Consider the following 19,347-nt stretch of genomic DNA (forward strand, 5'->3'; position numbering starts at 1 on the left):
TTTGCGGTCTGGCACCCGAAAACGCGTTTGATCTTTGCCCAGACTTGGGAAGGTGACGTATGGCACCCAGTGGTCGAGACCTCTCCCACCACTCCTCTCCTTCCGTCATATGATAAGTTGGCGAACGCTGGCACAGAGCTGTTTAAAGGCTTTGAGGTGCTCCAGGCAAGGGTGCCGCTTATGTTGCTGTAGAGCTCGCCGACTCTCTTTAATTGCTTCAGCGACTTCCGACGACCACCAAGGGACTGCCTTATGCCGGGGGCACCCTGAAGAGCGAGGGATCGTGTTTTCTGCCACAGAAACGATTGTTGTCACCTGCTCAACTATCGCATCTATGTTACCGTGTCGGGGAGATTTAACAGTGCCAGCAGAGGTGAAAGTTTCCCAGTCCGCCTTGTTTAAAGCCCATCTGGGCAGGCGTCCATTGACCCGACACTGGGGCAGTGACAGGGGAAGTGGTCACTACTACACAGGTCGTCATGTACTCTCCAGTGGATAGATAGGAGAAGTCCTGGGCTGCAAATTGATAAATCAATGGCGAAGTAACTACCATGAGCCACACTGAAATGTGTGGCAGCCCCAGTATTTAGGAGGCAGAGGTCTAACTGATACAAAGTTTCGACATCTCTGCCTCGGCCAGTAAGCACAGTGCCACCGCACAAGGGGTTAAAGGCATTATAATTTCCCTCAAGTAGGGAAGGTTCGTCAACCAGTGCTGTTAATATATTCAGGGGTACTGCTCTAAGAGGAAGATATACACTGCAGACTTGTTTCCTGTGTCGTCATTCTGACAGCCACAGCTTCAAGTGGGTTTGAAGGGGCACAGGTTCACTACAAACTGAGTTTAGTACATAAGCGCGAACTCCAGCTGACATTGTAGTCACTACAGTCCCTGTAGTATCCCTTATAGCTGCAGAGGGCAGAGGTCCGCATTGCTGGGAACCAGGCTTCCTGGAGGGCAATGTAGAAAGAAGGTGTAAAGCTTAACAGTTGCTGTAGCTCAGCCAGGTGATGGAAAAAACTGCCGCACTTCCAATGGAGGATGACATTCTGAGACTGCGAAAGCATGAAGCATTTAATGAGGCAGTTTACGCCTCAGGGTCACCTGCTGCCACCGGCTTATTGCCTGAGCAGTCTATATCCATTGTTTCTGAGGGTTCCACAGTGGACGCCAGAATCTCCACCTCATCTGCAGACACACAGCTTGTAGGTAGCGGTGGTGTGGGCGCCACTGCAATTCCCTTGGTCTTGGGGACCTTTCTTTTGGATTTCTCTCGCTGTTCCTTGGGTTTCCCTGGCTGAGAGAGGACTTCACTGATTCAGTCTCTGAGGATGAGCGTGAAGCCCTACAACCAGCTGCTTTTGGGCTCTTCAGCCACTGATGGATGTCATCTTTCCCAGTAGCAGAAAAATGGGAATGGAGTGACCCAAAGGACCCCTTCCTAGCGAGAGAAGCTGAAGAAGACTTATGGCTCAGAAGTGGGCACTGGTATCCCACTGGTTGGAGGGGTGTCGCTCTCTAAGTAGGTGGTGTGGGAACAAGAGGGAGGGAAGTGTTCCCAGCCGTAGTCTTCTGGTTCTGAGGTGACAGAAATGCAAGTAACTGATGGGGCGACAACTCCTCGTAGTGGCGGTGTAAGAGGAAGTCAGCCACAGCATCTAGGTGCTGAAATATCCTCTTAGCCTCTGTGTAGATCAGTCGGTCCAGGGTCTTATATTCCATGATTTTCCTCTCTTTCTGTAAAATCCTGCAGTCTGGCGAGCAAGATGAATGATGCACTCTGCAGTTGTCAAAACTGGGAGGCAGGGCACATGGAGTATTGGAATGTGATGGACGTCCACAATCGCTACATGTGACGCTGGAAGTACAGTGGGAAGACATTTACCAAACTTCCAGCACTTTAAGCACCGCATAGGGGAAGGATGTATGGCTTGACATCACAGCAGTAGGCCATCACCTTGACCTTCTCGAGCAATGTGTCACCTTCGAATGCCAAGATGAAGGCACTGGTGGCAACCTGTTATTCCTCGGACTCCAATTGATGCGTCGGATGAAATTAACACCTTGCCGCCCTAAATTGGTGCGCAGATCGTCGTCAGACTGCAAAAGAAGCTCCCTGTGGAATATAATACCCTGGACCACATTTAAGCTCTTATGGGGCATGATGGTAACCAATATCCGCAAACTTGTCACATGCGAGTAATGCCTGCAACTGGGCAGAGGATGCTGTTTTTATCAAGTCTGACCCAGAGCGCATTTTGGATAAGTCCACCACCTCCCCAAACTTCTCCGAATGCTCCGCAAAAAGCTGAGGCTTCATGGACAAAGATTCCCATCAAATCGCCCACATTCAAGGTACCAGGGAGAACAAGCTTCACTGCCATCCTTATCCTGGCGTTCCTCCCATGGTATGGACAGAGGGAAACGATTTGGGGTCATATTTCTTAGCACTGAAATTAGACTTTGCCCACTTACAGACTGCTGGCAGCGGACCACCAGCAAGAGATGACGCACTACGCTTCATGGCGTGTCATCCGCCTTTATGCTCCCCACTCCGACCAGAGGCCCTCCCAACGAGCGCCACGCAGCCTCAGCAAGGGCCACCTGGCAGGATGGCCATTGCCGGGAGTCCCGATGCCCAAGGGAGATGGGCGTCTACTCCGTGGCATTCGTGGGGAGTTAACAGCGCAGGCATCAGCAGAGCGATCCCTGTGTTGTCAAGGGGCTACAACCAACAGGGTACACGGCAGCCCCACTACAACTGACTGGCTACCGTGCTGGATATGAGGTGCTAAGCAGTCCATGGTCATCGTCGGCGCAGAAAGCGACACTGCATATTGCGTGGTGAAAAACGTACCCAGGAAGGTGTCCTCGCCCAAGAGATGGAGAATGAGAGGGACTGCAATGCAACGATGAGAAAGTGGGCTAAAGATCTTAATGCACGATGGACACGATGCACCATGGTAAGGTTCACTCCCCCAATTGGCTCGCTCTTCGAGAAAACAAAGATGGAGGTCAAACCCGATAGGGGACCATCACAGAAAGGTCGAAACGTGGAGACTCCTTTTAGTCGCCTCTTACGACAGGTAGGAATACCTCGGGCCTGTTCTAATTCCCAGACCCGCAGGGGGTCCCAAATTCTGAAAGAATGTCGCCCATTCCAGTGGCCTTGTTTCTGCATACGTCTTTCAGTGCTGTCAAATTATTCTCGCAGTAAATAAATTTGGATGAAATTTGTTCCTGGAAAATGTGAGAAAGCTGATGATTTAGTATTTGGAAGTCACAGTGATCACACACGGCCAGAAAAAGAGAAATTCATTAGAGGTACCTCTATTTAGCAAATGCACTGTGCTCTCTGAAACCAAATGACACACGAGATTGGGAGTTGTTAATTTTCTGTGACTGGTTAGTTACACGTTCCACCTATCATTTCGCACGATAGATCGTAATTATATGGAGCCAGTCATTTTAAATTCACATCGCAAATTTGTACATACAGCTACATTTTGAATATTTCTAAGTTTTCTGTAAAAAGAAAAGATACAAATGTAAGTAATTCCCAGGCACCACATTTTACACATGACAGTAATACAGTAATGTAAATTCTTCTACGAAATAGCAGTTGTCAAGGAGAGGCTTTCTTCGTTTATCAAATTTTACTTTGCTGTGTCGGACATTTCATATCACTGGGTAAGTGATCAAAATTTTTTGTTGCAGCATTGTGTACCCGTTTTTGTGCTAAAGTCAACCTTAATGTCGAGTAATGAATGTCTTTTCCTTCTGGTATTAATTAGGCACCTCATTGTTCCTTTTGAACTGTTGTGGATTATTTACAATTGGCAAGAACGTCCTCATTAAGGCAATTTCAGTGCCCGCGAAATGTCTTCGATAGTTGCAGCCATAGATACTCAAAGAAACCGCCTCTGATGTTAGTTTTGTATCTAATAGTAATTCTGTAATAAAATTATGCCCAGGAGCACATCGATATCAAGAACATTAAATTTTGTCGTTTAGCTGACGTGCGTTTTGGACTTTAAACTGAAACTGATTTCTCTAAAAGTAATTTCATCATTAACCTTTGATTCTAAATTAATGTGTGTTATAAATGCTTAAGAAACTAAGGAAAAATCTCTTATTCCTATTATTGGTATTTATATTCTTCGATTTTGTCGAAGTGTCAGGTTTTGAAGTAATGTTATCGATACCAAGTATACGGAATGTAATCGGAAAGGCCCAACTAAAAAAATTGTCGCACACTATTGTTACCCCTCAACATACCGTGACTTTCAGGTGCAGACATGTCCTAAGATTACCTAGCGAAGATTCATTTCCTAGATGCACCCACTTTCAAACCTGGATAAACAGTTAAAGCCGAACTGCCTGCTGTTGCCATGCATCTGCCCGTTCGAAGAAAGAGGCTAGCAGGATCAGACTTCATGACGTCATTCGCTACAGGTGATTGGGCTTCACAAAACTCCGACAAGAAACCCTTGAGCTTTATTCATTTCTAACAGCCGTGTTTCACCACGCGTGTTTTTTAAGTAACGTCGGCAATATGTAACAGTTTGTTCTAGTTTTCAATTGACAGGTCGACAAGGTTTTTTGGAACCTCATCTTTACAAATACATTCGAACATTCATGTCTTTTTACATATCTGCGGTTTCCTTTAAAGTCTCAGTTCAGCAAATGAAAGCTGCAAACAGTTCTGAAAAGTGAACGAGCCTTCTTAGCACGCGATACTGGACACTAACAGTGTTACAGAGAATTACCATACACAACGTACCAAAATTTCATTTGTCGTGGTGGGTCGGTTTAGAAGATGTAAAAACCATTATTGTCAGTGGGACAAGCAAAGAGTTAAGCGCGCATGGAAAATTACAAATAGACGATACAAAAATTAAATGAAAGGAATACTGGAGGTCAAGATGCATTTGTGTCCATGTGCCTTAAGCTTGGCATTCAGCTCAAAAATTTTTGAATTTAAGTTACCGTGATTATAGTAGCAATTAGACAAAACACGACAGCTGAAATGTGTTAAATTTATTTTGGAACGTTTTTCTTGGGTACTGTAGGCTGTTACGGAGCACATCTTTCACTATCAATTGTGTTTGGTGTTTCCACTTTCTGTTCGCAAATACATCTTGGAAACATCAATTCATTTTTCATTTATTAGTTTTAACTACAAGTACTTACACGACTAAAAGTTTTCATTCTCAACGTCTCTATAAAAATGTTAACAGCAGTGCTGCTGTTTCTCTCCTCTCTTGTATGAGGGAGAGGCTTATGAAATGACAAGGGTTTCAAGTATAGCTCTATGTAAGGTATGTCCTAATATTTTAAATTAAAATCTACCATTAATAATACATTATTCTCTTTATCTAAAAGTTTATTCCATGAATACCAAAAATTCTAGTTGAAGCCTTGCAATGATTTTCTACTTCTACAGTAGAAACCTAAAAATGCAGAGCGCTGCAAAATCTAAGGATATCAATGGTTTTGCTCGTGGTCTTGCGGTACATCATCATCATCATCATCATCATCATCATCATCATCATCATCATCATCATCATCATCATCATCATCATCATCATCATCACCACCCATTGCGGTCGGAGGAAGGCAATGGCAAACCACCTCCACTAGGACCTTGCCTAGTACAGCGGTGCGGGTCTCCCGCATCTCCCCTACGCTCCTCTGAGTATGGGACATCATCATCAATGGTTTTACTCAATTGTTCTCTATATGACAACTCTTGACAAGCTTTCACACTTCACAGTGGCTCATGTTCTCAATGACCATACAAATCCTAACTCAAGTCCTTACTCTGAGGGGCCATGGGAAACTAAACAAAATTATGTTGCTCGTCAGTCCGAAGACTGGTTTGAGGCAGGTGTTCACGCTACTCTATCCTGTGCAACTCTTCGCACATCAAGACGTGTCCTATCGACTTGTCCCTTCTTTTAGAGAAGGTTTGCCATAAATTCCTTATCTTCCCGTTCTCATTCAGTACTTCCATCAATCATCTGATGTAGCCATCTGATCTTCAGCTTCTTCTGCAGTACCAAATTTCATAAGCTTGTGTTCTGTTTTTGTAACTGTACATCGCCCACATTTCACTTCTGTATAAACCTACATTACAGGCAAATACCTTCAAAAATTTACATTCGATGTTAAATTTATTTTCTTCAGAAATAAATCTCTTGCTTTGTTATATACGAGTATATGCAGATTGAAGCAACAAATTAAAATTTATTCCAAGGCCAGATTTCACCCAGACCACCTGCTTACTGGGCCCTTGTGCTAACTACTACACCACTCTGGCAAAGTGGATTTGCACAATTGCACAGCCTGCTCTAGCGTGGCTTCCTCCTCAATCCAGTCATATCTCAACCAACTTGGTGAAGCAGTTTTGGACCGAGGGTAGAGGCACGCTAGCAATGCAAAGCCACTGTGCAAGAGTGGCGTAGTGGTTTAACTCATCTGCCCTTGTGAGGACATCTGGGTTTGAATTACGAACTTGGTACAAATTTTCATTCGTCATTTCAGACTGCATATATAAATCATGGATGTTTGAGACTTGAAAACGTCTCTGCTATCATGTGGTTTCGTTTGATTAAAGCTTCTCTTGCTGCTGCGTGCCTGCATTTAATAGCGCCTCTGTTTCAGTCACCTTAAGTTATTTTGCTGTCCAAATGACAAACTGATCTTTCAGAGTCATTTCCTGGTCTAATTCTTGATTCGTATGCAGTCCATTAACATTGTTTTACTTTTGCTGGTATTCAGCTAATAATCTTTTCAAGGCACTGTCCACTCCATTCCACCGCTTGTTCAAGTTCTGAAGTCTGCATTGCAGTGTCATCGGAAAACCTCAAAGTTTTTATTTTTTCTCAAATTTAATTCCCTTTCCAAATTTCTCCTTGTTGCCTTTGCTGTTTACTTCATGTACAAACTGAATAACAGCAATAGACTACAACTCCATCCTTTCCCTTCTCAACCAATGCTTCCCTTTCAAGTTTTTCGACTCTTACAGCTGTAACGTGGTTTCAGTACAAATTTTAGGTAACCTTATACTCCCCTGTATTTTATTCCTGCTACCTTCAGAACTTCAAAAATATATTCCTGTCAGCATTGTCAAAGGCTTTCTCCAAATCTACAAGTGTAGTTTTGCCTTCGGGTGGTAGGGTTAGTATTGCCTCACGTGTTCTCCAGAACCCAAACATCTTCCCTGAGGTTGGCGTCTATCAGTTTTTCCACTATTCTGTAAATTATTCGTTTTAGTATTTTGCAACCATGACTTATTAAAATGGTATGTAATAATACTATACCAACAGCCGTTATACTGATATTTTTATGATGCTACCAGTTAACCATTTTCGATGTTCCAGTCATATCTTCAAACCTGTCACATGACACTAACAAGGGAACCTCCCCATCGCAGCCCCCTCAGATTTAGTTATCAGTTGGCACAGGGATAGGCCATGAAAAACTGAACACAGATCAATCGAGAAAACAGGAAGAAGTTGTGTGGAACTATGAAAACAATAAGCAAAATATACAAACTGAGTAGTGCATGTGCAAGGTAGGCAACATCAAGGAGGTTGCCGGCTTACGAGCGCCGTGGTCCCGTGGTTAGCGTGAGCAGCTGCGGATCGAGAGGTCCTTGGTTCAAATCTTCCCTCGAGTGAAAAGTTTAACTTTTTATTTTCAGACAATTATCAAAGTTCAGGCACTCACACATAATCAGCTTCGCTCTCCAAAATTCCAGGACATGTTCAGATTTGCTTGGACATATGCAGGATTTGACGGTCTACACACGGAAACATTTTAAAACGAAAAAAACATATGTTTTGACAGAGCACAGGGAAAACGGTGCGACTGTGAAACTGTTGCATTCATTTGTTGCGGTTTATATGACAAACTCTTACGTTTTCATCACTTTTTTGGGAGTGATTATCACATCCACAAGAAAACCTAAATCGGGCACGGTAGAAGAATCTTTTTACCCATTCGCCAAGTGTGCAAGTTAGGTGGGTCGACAACATATTCCTGTCACGTGACGCACATGCCGTCACCAGTGTCGTATAGAATATATCAGACGTGTTTTCCTGTGGAGGAATCGGTTGACATATGAATGTGCGATCAAATGTTTTCGGTTCTTATTGGAGAGGCACGTCCTTTCGTCTTCTAATCGCACGGTTTTGCGGTGCGGTCGCAAAACACAGACACTCAACTTATTACAGTGAACAGAGACGTCAATGAATGAACGGTCAGATCGTAACTGCGAAAATAAAGTAAAATTTTCACTCGAGGGAGGACTCGAACCAAGGACCTCTCGTTCCGCAGTTGCTCACTAAGCATAGGACCACGGCGCTCCTTAGCTTACTTTGTCCTTGATGTTGCATATGTTATACTTTGACTACTCAGTTTGTATATTTTGCTTATTTTTTCATAGTTCCACACAACTTCTTCCTGTTTTCTAGATTGATCTGTGTTCAGTTTTTCAAGGCCTATCCACTGTGCCAACTTATAACTAAATCTGAGGGGGGTGCGATAGGGAGGTTCCCTTGTAAGTAACACTCGTGCATGTGCAAGACAAGGCACCAATACTCAGAGCTGTCGCGTGTGTGACGAGCACACATGCTGATGAAGTTCGGATATCTACGGAACCAGATACGAGTATTGGAGCTTTGTCTTAACACATGCACGAGTGTTACTTCATGTCATTCTTGCGACACACCTGACGATGACTGGAACATCGAAACCGGTCGCCTAATAAAACAATGCCAATATAACGGCTGTTTGTGTAGTATTACATTTCACTGACCAGCCGCTGTCCCATGCTCCTGAACCCAGGATGGAGCTACGTTTGTAAAAATGGTTGGCTAGTATTCAAAATGGTTCAAATGGCTCTGAGCACTATGGGACTCAACTTCTGATGTCATTAGTCCCCTAGAACTTAGAACTAGTTAAACCTAACTAACCGAAGGACATCACACACATCCATGCCCGAGGCAGGATTCGAACCTGCGACCGTAGCGGTCTCGCGGTTCCAGACTGTAGCGCCTAGAACCGCACGGCCACATTGGCCGGCGGTTAGTATTCACACCTATCAGCACCTGTATTTACCCTTTGCACAACATCCTGAATCCAGTTATTGCTCTGATGTCTTCACTTTTTCAAATTTTCTTAGCGAGATCTAGGAGAGCTTTTTTCACAGGTCCTTAAGCTGCATGACGTTTTCCTTTTGAAAAACCCGTTCAAAATTCACGTTTCACAGCCATTCTTCTTGAGGTCTTACGGTGTTTTAACCGTCTCATATGTTGCACACCAGGTGGAATAGTTATCTCCCAACGATCTCGGTACGCACGCTACACTTTGATCGCGGCCACCCAGCCATATTACCACGCCTGCAATTCATCGGATTGCTTTGGAACAATAAGGGTCCTACTATCCATCGCTGCGATCTGCGACCTGTAACTAGACAGCTACCTAACTGCCTAAATACTGCGATCCGTCGGCGGTGTGTGGAATACTTAAGAATTGTGTGCACAGATGGCGAAGATCTCCTGGTAATATACCTGAAAAGTGGGGAACATTTCGGCAATAGGTCTGCAAATAGACAGTGGTAAAAATAATTATTAAATACGATTTCCATAGCTGTTACCATGCTTCTGCCTCCTGCTGACCTGGCAGTTCTAGTTCTTACTAACAGTCGGGTGGAGTGCCTTGTGGTCTTCGTCTTTCTCTGGGACTCTGCTCTAGAAATCTTTTGTCGATCTTGTCATTTCTTCGTGTGGTATGTCCTGTTCATTTCTATTTTAGAGTCTTTACACATTCCACAACGTCCTGAATACTGTTATTCCTCTGGTGTATTCACTTTTCCAATTTTTCTTAGCGAGAAATGCGGGAAGCGCGCCCTGATGCGAGTCCGCCCCCGGTAGCTGAGTTGTCAGCGCGACAATGTCAATCCTAAGGGCCCGGGTTCGATTTCCGGCTGGGTCGGAGATTTTCTCCGCTCGGGGACTGGTGTTTTGTCCTAATAATCGTCGTTTCATCCCCATCGACGAACAAGTCGCCGCAGTGGCGTCAACTCTAAAGGCTTGCAACCGGCGAACGGTCTACCCGACGGGAAGCCCTAGTCACACGATTTTTTACCCTGATCGAGAACAAGTCTTGACAGATTTAAGAATGGTTGAATTTCTTCCATAAAGCCTCCAATGTAGCTTGAATTAGTGAAAAATTTCAGGTTTTAAGTCTCCTTGTATTTCAGTTATTTTCGAATTACCAGGGTGTGCAGGCAGCCTGCAGGAGTCCTGTACAAATTACGATACTTCCAATTTTAAGGTGATTCATATTTATTCTGATTGTGTGGGAAGCTGCTCATTTGTGGCGTAAGAGGCCGTTAGGAACGTCTTGAACTGCAGGTGTACATACGTAATGTGTGTATCACCGTATATTGGCATTTGCATAAGAGTAATTTACTAGTAGTACACATATGGGTGTTCCTTGGCGTAAGACTATCGTTAGGCATTAGTGTAAGCGCGAATTTCATCAAGCAGTATGGAACTTCATGAAACCTTAGAACTGTACATGACAAATGGCCCGAATTCCAGTCCCGGTCCGACAGTTTGAACTTAAGTTTCACATTAGCACTCTCGTCACTGCAGAGTGAAAGATCCATTCTGGATTGCATCATCATATCTTTAAGGAGGAAGTAATTTTTCGCGAGTCATTCTGCAGCTGCCTTCCCGGAACTGCACCGTAATCCATTCCGTGATGGACAGTAACGTTTTAGCGGGAAAGGACAGGAGGGAAGAGATACCAGTACATCATGTAATCTCCACTCCACGCCGTTAGGTATTTTACGGAGTATGTGGTTGCCTCCCGATGGAGTGTTGCGATCATTTTTGTGAGACGCTCATGTTAGCTAATTTAACTGTATCTCGCTAAAACCTTTTTTGGGGGTTAATAACTAAATCAGGGCTTCAATGTCACAAGAAGTTTCGAAACCTGTTCCACAAACCATTTGATAGTTTTAAGTCTCAGTAGAACGCCACATCTGTGACACATGGCTCAGTTACCCAACCGGGGCAGGGGAACTACGGTTAATGTGGAATCACAACCGTGTGTCATCATAGCCTGCTCACGACATTGAGAGGTGAAGGCTAGATTAAAGGCCGACTGAAGTCTTAGTCCGGCCGCGGTTCGATCCCGCGACCAGTGTTTCCAGGAACGTGGTTCACCACTATACTCCCAGGTGCGACATTTGCTTTATTCATTAAATCTCTATCATAGGACGCTGTTCTCTTATTAGCAGCCGTAATAAGTGAGCAAGCAACCGCATCAAATAGTGATGGTGCAAGTAATTAATAGCGTTTCTGAACATGTTTATAAGCTCCCGCATCTTTTACTATCTGTTCCAAGTAAGCTTGACAAACTCTCAGAATGTACGATCAGTGGGTGGAATTAAGTTACTGTCGTCAAATGGATACAGATATTGACTAGAGAGGTCTACAGTAGAACTACTACAAATTCAGTCATTAGGAAGGCAGATGCCAGAAAAATTTATTTAGGAAATGTGCGTCCACGAACTGTTCTCTCCAGTTTATGGCATACTCTTAAGTTGGAATGATAGGCAGTCTAGTTATTGGAAGAGCTTTGTGATCGTTTACGGATTTGTTTAAAATAAGAGCGTGGCAACTGTCCCACGTGTTCGATGAGGTACTCTACAAAAAGAGGTGTTTCGAGGAAAGGTTTCTCTTTAAATTGCGAGAGCATTACTTACAAGGCAAATTAACGGACACTATTTAGTTTCTTGTACATGTAGAATATCACATTTCAAAACTGAAGAAATCCTGGCTTACACGCAGGAAAGTAGCCAGACAAAACTTGAACAGTTGTAGGAAGATACGCACACGCTTCATGCAGCGAACTGCAGTTGACGCTCAACACATAGATATAATATTGCACATAGATAATACGGTTTATGTTCGGTTACAAGACAGGTGATCAGTCCCTGGAAAAGCCTCTAATATCTACATCTACATCCATACTCCGCAAGCCACCTGACGGTGTGTGGCGGAGGGTACCTTGAGTACCTCTATCGGTTCTCCCTTCTATTCCAGTCTCTTACTGTTCGTGGAAAGGATAGTCGGTATGCCTCTGTGTGGGCTCTAATCTCTGATTTTATCCTCATGGTCTCTTCGCGAGATATACGTAGGAGGGAGCAATATATTGCTTGACTCCTCGGTGAAGGTATGTTCTCGAAACCTCATCAAAAGCCCATACTGAGCGTCTCTCCTGCAGAGTCTTCCACTGGAGTTTATCATCTCCGTAAAGCTTTCGCGATTACTAAATGATCCTGTAAAGAATCGCGCTGCTCTCCGTTGGATCTTCTCTCTCTCTTCTATCAACCCTATCTGGTACGGATCCCACACTGCTGAGCAGTATTCAAGCAGTGGGCGAACAAGCGTACTGTAACCTACTTCCTTTGTTTCCGGATTGCATTTCCTTAGGATTCTTCCAATGAATCTGTCTGGCATCTGCTTTACCGACGATCAACTTTATATGATCATTCCATTTTAAATCTCTCCATATCAGAATGTGCGTCAGGAAGGATCTGAAGTGGAACGACCATAAATCTAATTGTAGCAAAACCAGGTTATTTATTAACCGGAAGAACGCGACAAGTTTACTCCAATCACGAAAGATTTAGTGTACGAAGATCTCATTTGTCAGATTCTTCAGTATTACTCGCCAGTCTGGGACACTTTACAGGTAGCAATACAGAAATAAGATCCAAAGAAGAGAGATATTTCGTCACGCGATTGTTCAAACGCGACAGCGGTACAAATTTTTGCCCCATTGCAGGGCAGACGGTCCAAAAGGCGTTGTGTCGCTGAATTTTTCTGGGAAGAGACAGAACACACGTTCCAGAGAAAGTGAAAAACACTATTACTCCCTATTTCTCGCTTAATGACTACGACGAGGAAATCAGAGAAACTGGAGCTCGTACAGAGATTTAACGACAGTTTTTGCCCGTGCACCACCCGCGAATGTAATAGGATGGGATGAATGTAATGGTATACTGCATACCCTCTGCCACATTGCTAACTGTGGCTTGCCGAGCGTTTGTATGTGCTACATCTAAGGCAAGGGCAATGCGTGTATCTGTAGCAAACAGTCGGTGCAGGGTTGACAGGAGCTGCCTATGGATGCGACAATAGAAGGCCCAGCTCACCTGGTATGGAGATTCGGAGTCCTCGTGGCTTGAGGGCCTGGACGAGCGGCTGCGGGACTTCGTAGAACTGCGCTGCGGCGAGGGACGACAGCAGCAGTAACGGCAACAGTGGCCGCGCACCCATGGGTAGGCTGTAGGCAGTACTTTGATCCTAGTAGCTGTCTGCCTGGTTGCAGACTGGCTTCCGCGCCGGAACTGCGGGCTCGGGGATTCCAAGTCCAGCCACCAGGCAGCGCCACCATCAGGTACAGGCGAGGAACTAGCGCCGCTGCGGCAGCACCGCGAAACGGACATCAACACTTGTAAACAAGGGTACACGCGATCCAATCGACAAACCGACCGACAAATTGGACGTGTTTTGAGCGACCGACCGTCGAACTTTCCTTGTCAGTATGTCGGGCGGGTAGGACCACCCGACAGCCGATCCTTCTACCAAACCACCCAACAGACTGTGCCATGTGTAGTGTTGTAGTGCCAAGAGCCCGACAAATGTTCGTCTTTTGTCACTGCGCGCGGAATTAAATTTAGATTAGACTGAGTTTTCGTTCCATATACCAAAAAATGAGACGTTTCTCGTGGGAGTGGATCATGTCAGCAAGTATAACATAAAACATTTGAATATAATACATATGACCCTGATCATTTGTCAGGAGACTGTCTGAATAGGTGAATATAATGCAGTAAACTGGAACAGCTAATACTTACAGAATTAACACGCTGTCAGACTGAAACATTGTTATGCACTATTAAATAAATTTATCATACAAAAAATACCTAATCACGACTGTTGTGACCCAGTGCCGCCAAAACTAAAGTCTAGCACACATTTTTACTTAAGCTGGCTTAATAGTCTCTCTTAAGATATTCATCTATAAAGATTAGCCTATCAAAAAGTCTTTCAAATTCTGTTTAAACAGTGCTTTATCCGAAACCAAGTTTTCAACGGTTGCTGGCAATCTATTGAAAATGTGTGTTCCTGAATATTGAACCCCTTTTTGGACCAATGCAAGTGATTTTAGGTCTTTATGCAGATTGTTCTTACTCCTAGTATTGAGTATTGATACCGTGTTGAGCTATTGGTTGGAAATAAAGATATATTACTTACAACAAATTTCATTCAGGAAAAAATGCTGTTCTAATACGTGGAACAGGCTGCAAGGCGGACGAAACTTCTAGGAGAGACTTTCTGGAAAAAATTTAAAGATTGCAGATGTTTGTGGGACACGTCGTGCGAAGAGTATGGTAAACACAGATGCAAGAATGAAGCACTATTTTCAGTTTTCAACGAATTCGTAATCTGAAAGAACAGACGCCACATATACAGGGTGGTCCATTCATCGTGACCGGGCCAAATATCTCACGAAATAGGCGTCAAACGAAAAAACTACAAAGAACGAAACTCGTCTAGCTTGAAGGGGGAAACCAGATGGTGCCATAGCTGCCCCGCTAGATGGTGCTGCCATAGGTAAAACGGATATCAACTGCGTTTTCTAAAATAGGAACCCCTATTTTTTATTACATATTCGTGTAGTACGCAAAGAAATATGAATGTTATAGTTGGACCACTTTTTTCGCTATGCGATAGATGGTGCTGTAATAGTCACAAACATATGGCTCACAATTTTAGACGAACAGTTGGTAACAGGTAGGTTTTTTAATTTAAAATACAGAACGTAGGTATGTTTGAACATTTTATTTCGGTTGTTCCAATGTGATACATGTACCTTTGTAAACTTATCATTTCTGACAACGCATGCTGTTACAGCGTGATTACCTGTAAATATCACATTAATGTAATAAATGCTCAAAATGATGTCCGTCAACCTCAATGCACTTGGAAATACGTGTGACGACATTCCTCTCGACAGCGAGTAGTTCGCCTTCCGTAATGTTCGCACATACACTGACAATGCGCTGACACATATTGTCAGGCGTTGTCGGCTGATCACGATAGCAAATATCCTTCAACTTTCCCTACAGAAAGAAATCTGGGGACGTCAGATCCGGTGAACGTGCGGGCCATGGTGCTTCGACGACCAATCCACCTGTCATGAAATATGCTATTCAATACCGCTTCAACCGCACGCGAGCTATGTGCCGGACATCCATGTTGGAAGTACATCGCCATTCTGTCATGCAGTGAAACATCTTGTAGTGACATCGGTAGAACATTGCGTAGGTTCAAAATGGTTCAAATGGCTCTGAGCACTATGGGACTTAACATCTGTGGTCATCAGTCCCCTAGAACGTAGAACTACTTAAACCTAACTAACCTAAGGACATCACACACATCCATGCCCAAGGCAGGATTCGAACCTGCGACCGTAGCAGTCGCACGGTTCCGGACTGAGCGCGTTAACCCATTGCGTAGGAAATCAGCATACATTGCACCATTTAGATTGCCATCGATAAAATGGGGGCCAATTATCCTTCCTCCCATAATGCCGCACCATACATTAACCCGCTAAGGTCGCTGATATTCCACTTGTGGCAGCCATCGTGTATTTTCCGTTGCCCAATAGTGCATATTATGCCGGCTTACGTTACCGCTGTTAGTGAATGACACTTCGTCGCTAAATAGAACGCCTGCAAAAAATCTATCATCGTCCCGTAATTTCTCTTGTGCCCAGTGGCAGAACTGTACACGACGTTCAAAGTCGTCGCCATGCAATTCCTGGTGCATAGAAATATCGTACGGGTGCAATCGATGTTGATGTAGCATTCTCAACACCGTCGTTTTTGATATTCCCGATTCTCGCGCAGTATGTCTGCTACTGATGTGCGGATTAGCCGCAACAACAGCTAAAACACCTACTTTGGCATCATGATTTGTTGCAGGTCGTGGTTGACGTTTCACATGTGGCTGAACAGTTCCTGTTTCCCTAAATAACGTAACTATCCGGCGAACGGTCCGGAAACTTGGATGATGTCGTCCAGGATACCGAGCAGCATACATAGTACACGCCCGTAGGGCATTTTGATCACAATAGCCATACATCAACACGATATCGAGCTTTTCCGCAGTTGGTAAACGGTCCATTTTAAAACAGGTAATGTATCACGAAGCAAATACCGTCCGCACTGGCGGAATGCTACGTGATACCAGGTACTTATAAGTTTGTGACTACTACAGCGCCATCTATCACAAAGCGAAAAAAGTGGTCCAACTAAAACATTCATATTTCCTTAACTACTACACGAATATGTAATAAAAAATAGGGGTCATATTTAAAAAAACGCAGTTTATATTCGTTTGACTTATGGCAGCGCCATCTAGCGGGCCAACCATAGCGCCATCTGGTTTCCCCCTTCAAGCTATACAAGCTTCGTTCTTTGTAGTTTTTTCGTTTGATTCTTATTTCATGAAATATTTGGCCCGGTCACTATCAATGGACCACCCTGTATGTAATTAAGTTGAGACTACCTATGATCTCTTCGGTGTGGCTGCACACTAGGCTCCAACTCTTACAGGGATCGGCGAAATGCCGCGAGCAATGAGGACATAGGAAAGGAGCAGTACATTAACAGTGTGTGGATGTTGAGAAGTTTGATCCGACGGGAGGTGTGTTAGGTTAATCCGTGTAGCTGCGATGACCAATGTGTCCGGATGGCGCAGTGGTCAGCGCATGTGCCTCATTAAGCAGAAAACCCGGTTTCGATTGCCAGTTCGGCACAGATTTTCAGCTTCCCCTTTGATTTAAATCAATGCCCACTCGCAGCCAAAGTCTGTAATTTCTTTGTGTCTGAATCCATAATGGTTTCGTGTGGCACAGGGAGATATTAAAATTCAGTCGACCTTTCTGTATTTCCGCTTTTAGATCTATTTCCGATGATTACCGGAAATGAAATAACAAAAAAATTAAATATGAACGTTCAGTGGACGTTAATTCATGAAATACGCTTGCTTCATTGTTATGAGTTTAAAAAATTCAGCCTATAACCAAGCGCTTTGTTATGAAGATCAGTGTCTGGGTCGTTTTTTACGGTTCTAGCAGTTGCTAAATGCTTCATTTCTTACGTATCTGTTGCTGTGGTTATTAGACGATGTGCACCACCACCACCATGTGTAGTCTTCCTTCTTCGAAATAATTCAAAAGCCAAGACCGTTTAAATACTGTTTACTGGATAACCGGTTTCAACACACTAAAGGTGCCGTCATCGGATCTGTATTTAAGCGATCTTGGCTTTTGAATTATTTCTACAACAGTGTTCAAATGGTTCAAATGGTTCTTAGCACTATGGGACTTAACTGCTGAGGTCATCAGTCCCCTAGAACGTAGAGCTACTTAAACCTAACTAACCTAAGGACATCACACACATCCATGCCCGAGGCAGAATTCGAAACGGCGACCGTAACGGTCGTGCGGTTCCAGACTGTAGCGCCTAGATCTACTCGGCCACCACGGCCGGCTACAACAGTGTGATGGCCCCACTACGCACTATGTGTTTCTTCTTCAAGTTTGAAATGAGTTTCTTAGATTTACAGGTCATCTTTTAAGCTACATTGATAAATTAATTAAAAACGTTTACACATTCGTCTTTTGTTTTATTTATTTTTCCTCGCCATGATGTATGTCCGCAGTCAGCTATAAATCACATTGCAGGTTTGAGGAATCATTATAATTAATAATTGTGGGGATACAACAGTACTGAATATGAGGTACTCTTAACTTCTGGTAGTGGCTAGAAATCGTAATTTAGTTAACAGTCCTCTTCGCACGTTACAGCCTCTGTCATTACATTATTCTTTTTCGTTAAGGATGGTTTGGTGGTATTCAGCAACTCAGAAATGCACGATTCATCGGTCTTAAATAATTAAAAAAATAATCGGCTACCAGCTGTTAAGGAACGTGGATGAATTTATTTCCTTGCAGTAGCCACTTCTTTGTCCGCAGCTATTTCTCGGCTTTTTTAAAATCTTCTTATCTCTGAAAGAGCCAAGGCAAACCCGCGTTTTTGTTTCTGTATAAGACCGAGCGGGATATTATAGCATATAAACTCAATCAACTTTAGATAAACAAATCACGACGATAGGGCAGCACTGAAATCGCTGATTGCAGTCGGTCGGGACGTGTGTAGGCTGCCACGAAATTGAAACTTCCTGGCAGATTAAAACTGTGTGCCGGATCGGGACTCGAACTCGGGACCTTTGCCTTTCGCGGGAAAGTGCTCTACCAGCTGAGCTATCCAAGCACGACTCACAAACCGTCCTCACAGCTTAAATTCCGCCAGTACCTCGTCTCATATCTTCCAAGCTTCACAGAAGCTCTCCTGCATACCTTGCAGAACTAGCATTCCTGGAAGATAGGATATTGTGGAGATATCCCGAGTTCGAGTCCCGATCCGGCACACAGTTTTAATCTGCCAGGAAGTTTCATGTCAGCGGACACTCCGCTGCCGAGTGAAAATCCCGTTCTTGCCTCGAAATTGGTCGGACGGTCGGCCGGTAAACTGGTGTGTGTGTAGTGGCCTAAGTCGACAACCGTAAACCTCTGTGAACAGCATAGCAGAGGGTACTTCCCATTGTAATACGAGATCTGTGGTTTCTGCCCGTTTCATTCGATTATGGAGTGCGGTATCAACGACCGAGACGAGGCAGATCTCGCGTACGCACAGGGATCGTCGAGCGCTGCGGAGGGCGGAAGGAGTCAGTCGTGAGTTCCAAAACGAGCACAGTAACTGTGCCGATGGAGTTTAAAAGAATGGTATACAATAGCCGAGCAGCTCGTCATTAGCCACGCACTCCCGTGGTCAATGATGACCGACGCTTGAGGTTCAAATGGTTCAAATGGCTTTGAGCACTATGAGACTTGACATCTGAGGTCATCAGTCCCCTAGAACTTAGAACTACTTAAACCTAACTAACCTAAGGACATCACACACATTCATAGCCGAGGCAGGATTCGAACCTGCGACCTAGCAGTCGCGCGGTTCCAGAACCGCTCGGCCACACCGGCTAGCACGCTTGAGGTGATGTGAAGAGGGACGCCATTGAGCAGCGAAGGAAGAGTGATTGGGAGTGATAAATAACGCTATATCTTGCGGCAATCCAATAGGAGAGTTTGGTTTTGGCGAATGTTTGGGGGACCGTTTCCTGCCATCGTGA

General features: G+C 44.2%; 1 protein-coding gene across 2 annotated transcripts in view; it reads right to left on the reverse strand.

Moving 5' to 3' along the window:
- The window catches only part of LOC126253463 (beta-1,3-glucan-binding protein-like), a 324,996-nt gene extending 311,577 nt beyond the window's left edge, over nucleotides 1-13,419 (reverse strand). Inside the window, exon 1 of one of the 2 annotated variants that reach the window (XM_049954818.1) lies at nucleotides 13,242-13,419. In XM_049954818.1, the coding sequence (XP_049810775.1) occupies nucleotides 13,242-13,365 (124 nt within the window). In that variant the 5' untranslated portion in view covers nucleotides 13,366-13,419. The remainder of the gene's footprint in view (nucleotides 1-13,241) is intronic. The other variant, XM_049954817.1, reaches the window with a different exon arrangement.
- Nucleotides 13,420-19,347: the final 5,928 nt, after the last annotated feature.

This window comes from Schistocerca nitens, chromosome 4 (genome assembly GCF_023898315.1).
Source record: "Schistocerca nitens isolate TAMUIC-IGC-003100 chromosome 4, iqSchNite1.1, whole genome shotgun sequence".
Lineage (NCBI taxonomy): Eukaryota > Metazoa > Arthropoda > Insecta > Orthoptera > Acrididae > Schistocerca > Schistocerca nitens.